The 12,429-nt window shown below is 31.2% G+C and overlaps 1 protein-coding gene across 1 annotated transcript in view; it reads right to left on the bottom strand.

Annotated features, from left to right (window-relative positions):
* LOC123691803 (nose resistant to fluoxetine protein 6) overlaps positions 1-12,429 on the bottom strand; it is a 33,450-nt gene extending 21,021 nt beyond the window's left edge. Inside the window, exons 1-2 of the mRNA XM_045636363.1 lie at positions 12,074-12,429; positions 1,582-1,790 (exon numbers count right to left, since the gene is read on the bottom strand). Coding sequence (XP_045492319.1) covers positions 1,582-1,790; positions 12,074-12,419 — 555 coding nt within the window. The 5' untranslated portion in view covers positions 12,420-12,429. The remainder of the gene's footprint in view (positions 1-1,581; positions 1,791-12,073) is intronic.

The raw sequence follows: 12,429 nt of genomic DNA, 5'->3' as shown, positions 1-12,429 counted from the left end.
GTAGGCGATGGTGTAAATTTTTTAAAGTAATAATTGAATAGTTGGATACGCTCTGTAAGAACAACGTAAAGACCGTGCGTAAGTAATTTTTTAAGATTTTATAGCACTATAGAGTGGGTATATTTTACATTTATTTGAATTATTCTGTTCATGAAATTTATTAAAAAATATATAACTTGTTTATATGATACAAGAACGACGTCGAAACCACGTGTTATCTACACAAAATTGAAAGTTACATACTAAAATGTTCTATCCTATAATGGGAAGTTTGCGAAGTAAAGGCATCGAATCTAGGTTACACTCGCATGAATAGCCGGCCTCGATTAGAAGACTTACGGGATTGGGGTCATCCCTTATCTCGCTCACCTTAAGGTGCTGTATTTTATAAGTATAATGCGACCAATTTAAACGGTTTTTACCACACTTTATAATAGCTTTAGCTGAAAGTTTGTATGCACGTACATACGTGTATCAATGTGTACATACATATGTATGTATATCAATCGATTCTTTAGATGACTTTGATCCCCCTTAAACGGGTAAATTTAATTCAATATTTGTTCGTTTATACAGGATCGTTGAAAATACAATAATTTCGAGAGTCGTGTAAAAGCTGCATTAATATTTGAATTAAGGAATAAATGCTGGAACATTTTTTTTAAATTACGATGCTGTTCCTATCTGAAGGTGCTCTTCCCGTCCGATTAGGGCCCTTCTGGCCTCCTCCACTCAAGCGACAGCCCAAGCCGAGGTTCGAGATCCCCGTCAAGGGGGGACGCCCTTGTGCATGTCGCTACCAGGGTGAACCTTCAGTTCACCCCCGCGTCCGCGTTAAAATGTAGAAGCCCTTCTGGCTAACATTGAGAAACATCTTACAAAAAAAAAAAGGTGCTCTAGTACCTATTTGCGAAAGTAAAATTGAAAACAAATTATGTAAAAAAGTAATAAAAATATTAACGCGGAAAACGACATAATTTGTTTACCATATTAACATACATTTTTTAAACAAAAAACAAAAAAGATGAGCTGTTATTAATATTTTTATGGAAAATTAACAACTTTAAAATCTAATTTTGGAATGGGTGTGTCAGATTTATTGATCGTTCGTTTGTTTGTAAACAAGAATTTGACGTCATTTGACGGCGCAAAACAGTGAATGGAAAAATTGTAAATAATCTGTTTCCGCACATTAGAAACTGTTATTTTTATTTTTTTTATGATAAAAAATATTTTTGAATTTATAAGTAGTTTAGTGGTTCGTCATCGGGCTTGCCCATCTGTTTGTATGTTGTGCTTGCGTCAATAGAGGAAGTAGGTTACTATTGGCTATGAGATGATTAATTTATTTACAAGTTATTCTGCAAAAACATTGCTCGAAAATTTAAATTGAATAAAAATTTTACTACGTTTTCGTTAATAAGAGGCTGTAATTTTTTTTGTATAATTCGCTTTTTGTAGTTGTAATGTCAGATTTTTTCAATTTTATTAATCGAAAACTATTCTTTTGTTTTCTTGATTATAAAAAGCATTATTTCCTTAAAAATCATCAAGCATGCTTAAAATAAAAAAAATACATACATCAGTAACATTGCTCCGTATATAATGGCCGCTGTGTATCATATAGTCCAGGCGCTCGTGGCCCATAGCAGCAAGGTTCACTTGAAGTGAGGCGAGGCAGTATTTGCCTCGCACCGCGCTGTCGATGCTGAGGCATTCGTCGAAGTCACCATATTGATTCGCGTTACCGCTTAGTATCCCGGAGGGTAGCTTGGCAGTGGCGTCTAACACTGGAAGAAATAATAAATCTTTAGTGTTATAGGATTGGATGAATATTATGGGGAGATTTAAAACCGCGATTGAAACCCCAAAGGGTTTCAATCGCGGTGAAATATACAATGAGCTCGGATAGGTACTCAAACTATTTTAAAACAAAACCGATAAGAAATCACCAGATATGACGTATTAAATCGTAACAATAGTAACAAAATGAATCTAGGTTAATTTGCATAGTTTGTACAACATGCAAAGGGGTCTAGATAATCTTTAATCAGTCTCCATGAATATGCTTGATTCGCAAAACTATTTGGAATTCCGCCCGCCGCGCGCGCCAACCGACCGTTTGCACAAACTTCGGGTCAACTTTATTGTGTGTAGTTGTTCTGGTGTTCCGCTTCAACAAAACGCTTTTAGCTGATTACAGGTCAACTTTGTTTTGCGACACTGAGTTAAGTCTCGTATTCATTAGGAGTTAAACGTTCTGGAAAATGGGTTTCGTTATAACGCTAGTGGAAGTTATGTGTGCAGGGCCCTTTTGGGGCGCCGATAAGCACATATTTGTCTGAAGGATTTGCAATATGACCGACTTTTCTTTTTGTTTTCAGTCTATGTGTCAATCTTGGATATAAATATCTACGACAGAGGGTATTTTTGTGAATTAATAAAATACCATTCTGCATTAAAGAATGTTTAAAAGCTTTATTGGTGTTATCGAACGCGGAAACTTAAAAATATTTAAGTAGTACTTAATAAGCAAGACTATCCTAATGTAATATACAAATAATATTTTAATAGATCAAGGACTTCATCATGATATTAAGCTATCAACCGGCGTATGCATCAAAATGTACATGTCATACGTAATTTGACAGATAAAAAATGGAATGAATTATACAATCTCCAACAATACAACTGCACTTTGCACTATCCATCTGTGTCAGATTTGGCGGCAAAATATCGGAAACTTTGACAGAAATAACGTATCTGGGGTCATTTGCCCCTAGTGAATTTAAGGCTTTACTTTGATTTATGTATCATCATCATCATCATCATCATCAGCCCATATACGTTCCCACTGCTGGGACACGGGCCTCCTATGAGGGTACAGGCCATAATCCACCACGCTGGCCAAGTGCGGGTTGGCGGATGACACATGTCGTCGAACTTTTTAATTCTTCGACATGTCGGTTTCCTCACGATGTTTTCCTTCACCGTTCGAGCAGTGGTGATGTTACAACATGCGCAGATAAATTGAAAAATCAATTTATTTCCTGCGCGCTCGCCTGGTCTCGAACCCCGGACTTATCGATTCGAAGTCCGAGGTCTCACCACTGAGCCACCACTGCTCTATCTGATTTATGTATACAATGTTTTTATTGTAACAGGAAAAGTTTTACCAGTATCGTAAACTGATATACTTAGAGATAATTCTTTCGCAGATAAGTAAATAGAATTATTGGTACGGGAATAAGAAGGATTTGAGGATGATCTAATTTAGAGGTAAGTATATAAAGATGGATTTTTTCAGGTTTGATATGGTCTGGATGAAATTTGATTTAGGTTATAATATGAAATGAATAAAACTAATCCATATGCTAGGTTAATAACAATTTTCTTTCAAGTATCACGTGACTTCGATTTCGCTTCTGTACCGTATATATGAATGAATTTCAAGTAGCTATTTGCAAATAAATTTTGTTTAAGCGTTACGATTTTTTTTTCATTATTGCATGCTTTAGTTGTTAACCAAAACGGTTTCATGAACTTAACGGGGTTAACAATGTTTAATTTTAGAAAGTGAATTAAGATTTCGCGCAAAAACATTAAACTTCAGACGGTCAAGGTCGCTTGCCGTTATGTTCATCAGTTGCTCATAATATGATGTACAAACAGCTTCTTTTGAACAGTATACGAAATTTTTTAATTTTAAATGCCTGTCCTACTGTACTAATACTATGTATGCGAAAGTTTCTGAGGATGAATGTATGTTTGTGTCTCTTATACGTAAGAACGATTGAATAGATTTTGATGCTACTTGGCAGTGATGTAGATTTTGTACCAGAATAATGTATATGCTATAGATATACTTGATTTTGCACGTGGGTTCGTCCCCGTGGAACTGCGCGACACAGCTACTTTAACATAATCCTGTACAACATTAGTATTACTTACACTAGTCAAATACGAATAAATAAATTACTTATATAAACAAATACAAATAACAAAAACTACTGATTATCTAGGAATATTCCACATATTCCACGTCTCAGTTTAAAGGATGTGCATCCGAAAAGCCGAATGTCATCGAGTACCATTGAACCTCGTGACGTCATAGCTGGTGAAATGATTGCAGGCGGTGAATGCAAAATGCGGTGACATTGGCGTGATCGGAATTAAGAGGATACCTACTTGGGATTTGATTAGAACTGTGATTAAGCTGTTAGAGCATTTATTTAGTTTAAAAAGGGGCAGATGGGCTGAAGCAAATTTAAAAATGTTACGGAATCTATTACATAAGTGATGTATGAAAAAGAACATCATTTTTACATGTATATTAATTACATATTTAATTAGTAACGCATGAATCACTACAGATTTCATCAGCTAAATGATCTAAAGCAGAGCAGCAAAGAGCAGCAAAGATTTTATATAAAACACAATTTTTCCTTCAGACAAATTGTAATGTTTGATATTTTATGTTATCTATATCAGGAATGAAATGGTTGATTACACGAATAACAATTTATTTATAAGAAATTATTTTATAGGATATAGGGTAAACCACCCTATTATTGGCACTCTACCAATTTATTGGCATGCTCCAGTTTTTTAAGAAAATTAAGATTTTTTTATAGCCAGTATAAATTTTTTAGTAGAAATTAATAAGTAGCGTATCATTCTTTACTCAACTAGCAAACAATGTTTTTTATTTCTTAAAACATGGCGGTGTATCAACCATATGTTTGACAAGCCGGGACTTGTGTGGCAAAAATATTCAAAATATTCGTTTTTTACTAAGGTAAGAGCTATCATGAACTTAAAAGAAATTGCAATTCCGTTGTGTTTTTCTTATGCATATTCATTTTGTCTTATTATTGAACGTATGAACTGCCTTTTTTACACATTATTTTAAAATTTAACCGCCAACTTTTAGTTATTTGTGGTGTGCCAACAATTGGGCTGCTTAAAATCCGTTTATCCATTTTATTGGCACTTAAAAATTACTTACAAAAATGTTAATTGAGATTGATTCAGATGACTAACATGACTTAAAAATTACTTATGATCTCATTCAATCAGAGCTGTGATTTAATTAAATGTAAGATAATCGTAAGCTAAATTTGTTCTATTTTTTATTTAAGCCTAGTAGGTTTTTTGGTTGTCTTTTAATATTTTATGGAAACTTTAAAACCATATTTAAAAATAAGCGTTCCAACTGAAATGGTATGTTCCTATACAAATAAATGTGACATTTCTTTTAACAAAGTCTTTTATTTTGTTTATTACAATTTATGAATGGTACAAATTATTTTTAAAATGTCATAGTATGCACTTTGAAAGCCCTACATACATTTACATTACATTTCAGTCTTGCAAGAATAGTGACAATAATAGGTAACAATCACTGCCAATAAAAGGTTTGACTATGCCAGCAACTGGTATTTTAGGTTTTTCTTTTAAAGGTTCACTATATTAAATAAAGCGATTTAATTTAAAATTGACAAGTACTTTATAATATTCTCCATAGATTAGAATACCAGTATAAATGTATTTTTCTTAATTAAAACATAATTGTACATGCAAATTACACCGGTTTTGTGAAGTAGCTGCTTAAAGTGCCAATAATTGGGTGGTTTACCCCTATTTGGAAATTAAAATTTTAAACAGTTAATGGTATCTTAGCAACTGATCACTAAGATTTTTCGGGAATCTATCCTATCAATAGGTAACTGTGGGGGTCTTACGAGGTCGACGAGGCCACGAGTTAATTAATAAGTCATAAAATTCATGTTATTAATACATTTTCCTAAATCATTTTGGTTTTAATTAATTACGTGTAGCACTGAAACCAGGGTGACCATTAATTAATACTTCCTTTGATAGAAAAACGTGAGCTATTTCGGTACGTTGACATTAGGGATTTTATAAGTATCGAGCAAATTAGTTTTGATAAGAATTTAATTAGTATTTTAAAAATGGATATGGAATCGCTAATAAAAGTAAATCCATGTTATACATTATTGGAAAAAATATTGTAAAAATCACCAGTTGCAACTGGAAAATGATTCAGTAGTCTATACTAATATTATAAAGAGGAAAGGTTTGTATGTATGTATGGTTTTCACGCATAAACTACTGGGCCGATTACAATGAAATTTAGCACACATAATATAGAAGGTAACTTGGATTAACTCAAAGGATAAGTTTTATCCCGGAAATCCCACGGAAACGGGAACTATGCGGATTTTAAAGCGATAGTTAATTTTAAGTGTTAATAATTACTATTTTTAATGTCTATAATAGAGTGTTCATTTTATTAATTATATTATAGGTATTATATGGGGTTTCAAATCAAGATAAACGATGAGTGCAAGTAATACTTACATGTTAAAAGTTATTAACTACGTATTACAATTATTGAATTGTTAATATTTTATTTACACTTTATTATTGAAATGTTATCTATTATCTTTATCTATATATCGTAATAGGTACTTCGTAAATTTTGTAAACTTTATTTTGAACAACTATTTATCATTTTAAAGTGATTAAAAAAATCTGGAGAATCATCTAGATTCTAGACGTTTAGAATGGGAGTCTGGAGGTCAAATTGGCCACAAAGTCTTGTTGCATTAGAGCAGTTAATAGACTGGACATAGGATACCTACAATTATGGACGATTTGATTGTTATAGGATAGGATTAGGCAAATAACAGTGTTTGATTTAGTTTATACTAATATTTTATTTAACTATTATAAATATAGGATTTAAATGTTTGAAAAGGCACTTCGTTTTTAATTTAATTATATAACAGTAAATTAAGTTTATACAAATTAAATGGGATAGAGATGCACGACTACATATGACTACGACTATATATTATTTTAAAGAAAATCTATATGTGAATGGGTTACTTATGTCAAGTTAAAAAAAAAATTAGGTAATCTTTTGTTATTTTTTACTTTTATTTAAAGGCATGCTAATTCGTACTTATTTTAATATGACGTTTTTATATAATGCATGTATTAAAACATCATGCATATATATTTATTTGAAATATTTAAGAATAATAATATCGTTTGTGGTAGTTGAATGGTTTGCAATCTATGTAATTTTGAATATTGAAGAATTAGAATATTATGCTAACATCGATAAAAATGCAGAAATAATTTTTATACCGTTTAAAATATTTCTTCTTATAGCGAATAAAAGAGCCACACCTACAAATAAGGTCACAGATGATGATAAAATTATATGATTTTTTACGGTATAAGGGTTGCCAACGTTTTCTATTTAGCTATTTATTTTTAAGGATCTTAAGCGATTTAAAGCAATCCTTTGTTTTTAAATTATGTAAGTATTATTTGTACAATAACATCGTATAGAAAGGAGATCATCTAGAAATAGGCATATGTTGAAATAAGTTTACCTACAGACTTACAGTTATATATTTAGTATGCATTTTATAACTAGCTTTGGGCCGCAACATCGCTCTCATGGTACCTACCTGTACAATGAGTTCAGTGAGCTTTGAATATAAAAAGAATATTTTAACAATCAGATACAGAGTAATTGAAGACATTATGTGATAATAGTGTGGCCAGTATGATTTAGGTAAAGTCTCCATAATTATTTATTATAAGGTAAAATTATTTTCCTACAAATAATACAAATTGTACCTTCTTTGAGATCTTTGTTCGTAGATCTAACTAAGTATGTGGATAGTAAATGTATGTAAGTAATAAATATATATGTTTGGGTGGCAACCCTAGCTGAAGGCTAAGTATGTAACCAGCCCCTGGGGATGAGTTTTATAAATAGATAACCTGTTTTGATATAAACTGGAAAATATTTCTAGTTCTTTGGAATCTTTAAGGTCTGTGGCATCATGTAATAAGATAAAACAATGTTGAAAATTTCACTATAATTTTCTGTTGCTTTATAGCACCATTACTTAAATAATAACGTTACTGTCAAAGGATAAAAATAACTTTTTATAGAATAAGTAATTTATCTTCTATAAATTTTCGTATCAAAATAGGTGTAGCAGTATAGTAGCAGTATAATCTAAGAAAATCAGACAGAATACAGATTGTTAAATTTAGCCATGCGAATTATTTTTATCTTTATCGTTGCTTTGTAAATAAATTAGACAGTGTTTTGTCCGCAAAAAAGACAATTGATTTTTGATAAAGGGAAAAGTAAATTACGCCGTTTAATCCACATGGTTTAAGGAAAATCGTCATTTATATAGGTTTTTTGACGATTTAGCCTCGAACATTCCTAAAGCTAGACACGTACACTCACATACAGACAAGCGTAGAATTTTAAATGTTTTGTTTTTTATTGCAGCCGTCCCTTTTTATCTCGTTACAAAATTGACCTGTAGATGGGATAGAGATAATTGAAAATCGATGGGGTTTAACTGGACGAGTGAGTTACGATGCTGACATTAAAGATTAGATTGATTTATTGTTTTTTTTATAAAGAAATCAATATATTTGTATTTCTTTACCTCAAGGAGTCTGGAAGAGGGCGGCGGTAAGAGAGTCGCCTTATGTTCGTTAATAAGCTTTCTTGTATGTATTATATTGAAAATGTTGCGGTAAAGAAAATATTTAAATGAAATAACAGTTCTATGCTAACTGGATTCAGGCGCTAAACTAATGTGGTACCTAGGTAAAAAGGTTTCTTTAAAATCTCCCTACTCAATTTTCTACGCATTCAATCTGTTTTTACGTTTAGGACTAAGGTTGTACTCTGTGGTTGTACTAATTAGGTCACTGTTTACAGTATGAATACAATTCATCAATAAAGAGATTGTTAAGGAAATTTTCATTCAAATTAATATGATTCCATGACCGAGTAACACAGATTTTTAAAAGGAAAATATTGCGAAATATTTTTTTTTGTAAAATAAGGTACTGGTAAATTAGCGTCTTAAATAAAATCAGTCTGCTTTGTTGCAGTTGCTCACAAAACAGTGTTTTTTTTGTTAATCTTCAGTTCTCCTGTTAGTCTGAAGTACATTTACCACCTGTCAAACTCAGGACTTTTTTTTACATTCCCGCGTTAACCTAACCTTACATACTAAACAAAGAAAAAAAAGTGCTCTACCAAGGTGCTCTACAATTTCACGTTACGTTGAAAATGCCAAACAACTCACATATAAAATTATAATAAGATCATGTTTGTATAATGGTCTATTTTGATATAAAATATGGAAATATCCAGACTATTTCGGTGATTGTTGTTTGAAAACAAGTTTTTTTTATATTTTTTGCAAATGCGATGTCATTTTTACGGTTTCATTTGGATATACTTATATCATATTAGATTAAATACAACGGAATTAATTGGTTCCGTATTTACGACGATATAGTTCGCAAAACGACGTTGACAAGTTTTAAACTAGATAAATAAATATGTGGTATTTGATGGAAATGTTATTGCAAATTTATAATTTGTGGCTACTATTAGCACTGAATATATAATAGTACTACGTACTATTGGTCTTAGCCTGATGATATAAATATAATATAACCTTCCTCGTTAAATGGACTATCTAACACCGAAAGTATTTTTTGTTACGGACCAGCAGTTCCTGAGATTAGCGCGTTCAAACAAACAAACAAACTCTTCAGCTTTATAATATTAGTATAGATTTCGCGTTGGTAAATTTATAATAGCATAGGTACCTATATATATTGTTACAAGCAAAAGTAATAATTATTCGGTATGTACATTAAGTACTAATAACTTACTAGCGGTCCGTCCCGGCTTCGCCCGTGGTAAATATTTCGCAATAAAAGGTAGCCTATGTTCTTTCTCAGGGTAGATTGTCTGTGCCAAATTTCATCAAAATCGGTCCAGTAGTTTATGCGTGAAAACCATACATACATACAAACCTTTCCTCTTTATAATATTAGTATAGATTACTACAGTCATGATTAACTCTTGCAATCAAGATCAATGGAATACGTTATGTCACATGTTTCAGTTGCAGTAAAAACCATTTCCCGGTTTTATAGTATTGCGATAGTTCACACATTGTATTATATAATTTAATTTTCGCGACTACATAATGTGTATTATGATTAATTTACTTTACTTTTTATATAATGTACGGTGATCCAGGTCTTTTTCTTTTGATATAAAAATATTTTCTATGGTTGATTTCATGTAAATTAGGACCTATATTGTATAAATACCTCAACCGCTAACAAACACTTATTTGATAATTTTTAAGTCATTGCTAGGAATTGCCTGGTAGAGATGCTACCTAGCGATAAGGCGACCATGTGCTGTTTTTGTTAAGTCTTGTTTGTCTTTATGTATTTATTTTCGAAGCAATAAATTACTTTCAAAATAACTACAAAATATTATCTGTATTATTTGTTCAAATAGTGCTTTTTCTAGAATTTTACTATTTCATAGCCTAGTTTCACGATTTATGCTTGTCCATTCAAATATTTTTGTGTAGATTGCCTATTGCCTAACTTTGAAATATGATCAATCTGTATGTAGGCATTTCCAAATAAGCATTTTTGCAAAAAAATATACTAATGCAGTCATCAAGTTTTGCACATTTAAATTGTAAAATTTTTATCCATTCTTCGGGTTGTTTCGCAAAAAATGCAGTATGGGAACTTAAAAATATCTTAAAGACAAATATGTCATCGAAATTTCTTCTCCTTCCGTATTTAAGTTCCTTAACTACATTCGAAACCGGTACACTGTCGAAATAGAATCGCGAAGTTGACTTTGTTCAATGTAAAACAACAAGTACAACGCATGTATGTATCATATCGATAAAAGTGTTTTAAATCATACTTATTCTCTGACTAGCTGCGCCCCGCGGGTTCACACGCGTTGCTCGGCTCCTGTTGATCTTAGCGCGATGATATATAGCCTATAGCCTTCCTCAATAAATGGGCTATCCAACACCGAAAGAATTTTTCAAATCGGATCAGTAGTTCCTGAGATTAGCGCGTTCAAAGAAATAAATAAACTCTTCAGCTTTATAATATTAGTTTAGATTTAGACTGATTTTTAGTTTTATGTGATTTTATTATATTATATTATATTGTATTGTGTTTATTATAGTGTACAAGTCCTAAGTTCTTTATAGAAGTAAATAAATACATTTTTATTATATACTATCTATGAATATTAAAGTTATTAAAATATGTCAAAAGTTATATTATCAGTTAAAATTGTGTTTAAAAATAAAGTCTGAATATGTAATTTATTGCAAAATTCTATGATCAGCAATGTTTGTATAAATTATTAAAATAACAAACAACACACTTTTATGAAATTGTTTACGATTTAATTATTAATTTCTTAAATCAACAATTTTGATATATTATATTACCTAAGCCAATACAATATTAAAATGCTTACTTATTCTAATACATATTTTAAATATTAAAATTAATCTAGAAGGTTTTTTTAAACTTTATAAGAACGACATTTTTATTTAACTTTTCTTCAAATAATTTCGTCCTGAATTTAATTATACATTAAATATTAATAATATCGTCAAATTGACGTTAATTTCATTTAAAATAAAAATTTATGAAAATAGTTACTTCAAAGTTTAACGAAAACGTTTTCTTTAGACAGTAATTTTCTATTTATGTAAATCATATTTTGAGACCATTTTCTTCAGTTACTGTTTATTTTATGTAGTATACTTAAATAATTATTTTATTTTGATTTGAGTTATATTATACGTTTATAAGATGTGGTCGAAATAGAGATCGATAGTGGAACAATAATTATTTATTTATATTTTAAAATTATTTTATTTATATTAGATTATTATGTAAACTATCTTTTACATGATAAAATAATTTTAAAATAATTAATAAATGGTTATAAGTATAAAATAATAAATGGTCGTAATTTTAATTTCTGTTTATTACTAGTAATGTATTTCTAATACGTTAATTTTAATTTTTAATTAGTGCATTTCTTATAATTTTACCCAATCTCATAATGCCAACGTGATAGCGGAATAATTAAATATTTTATCAACAAGATAAATAGATCGAAATACATATTTACTTTTCAAGGCCCACAGTTCCAAGCGGTCCAGAGCGTCCAAAAACATCTGTCCATCCCGTCGACACCGCTCGCTTGTCCCGTTCAAAGGCACCACCACTTTCGGGAACCTCTCCCACAACCCCAAGAGGTCCACCCTTGCACTATCATCATTACTTTCATTCCTCGCCCCCAACTTTTGTATCGTCCCATTGAATATGCTATCGGATAGTAAATTTCGGTCAGATAAAGTGAGCTCTATACACTCGCGGGCGAATGCGTTCGCGCATAATAAAAGCAGCACGCAGGCGCGCGCGGTCATGTTTCTAGTTACAATGGTGCCTGGTGAAACGCTCTTCGGCTTAAGCATTACTGCTGTA

The sequence above is a fragment of the Colias croceus genome, chromosome 5 (genome assembly GCF_905220415.1).
Source record: "Colias croceus chromosome 5, ilColCroc2.1".
In the NCBI taxonomy this organism is placed as follows: Eukaryota; Metazoa; Arthropoda; class Insecta; order Lepidoptera; family Pieridae; genus Colias; species Colias croceus.
This window is presented reverse-complemented; position numbering and strand designations above follow the sequence as displayed.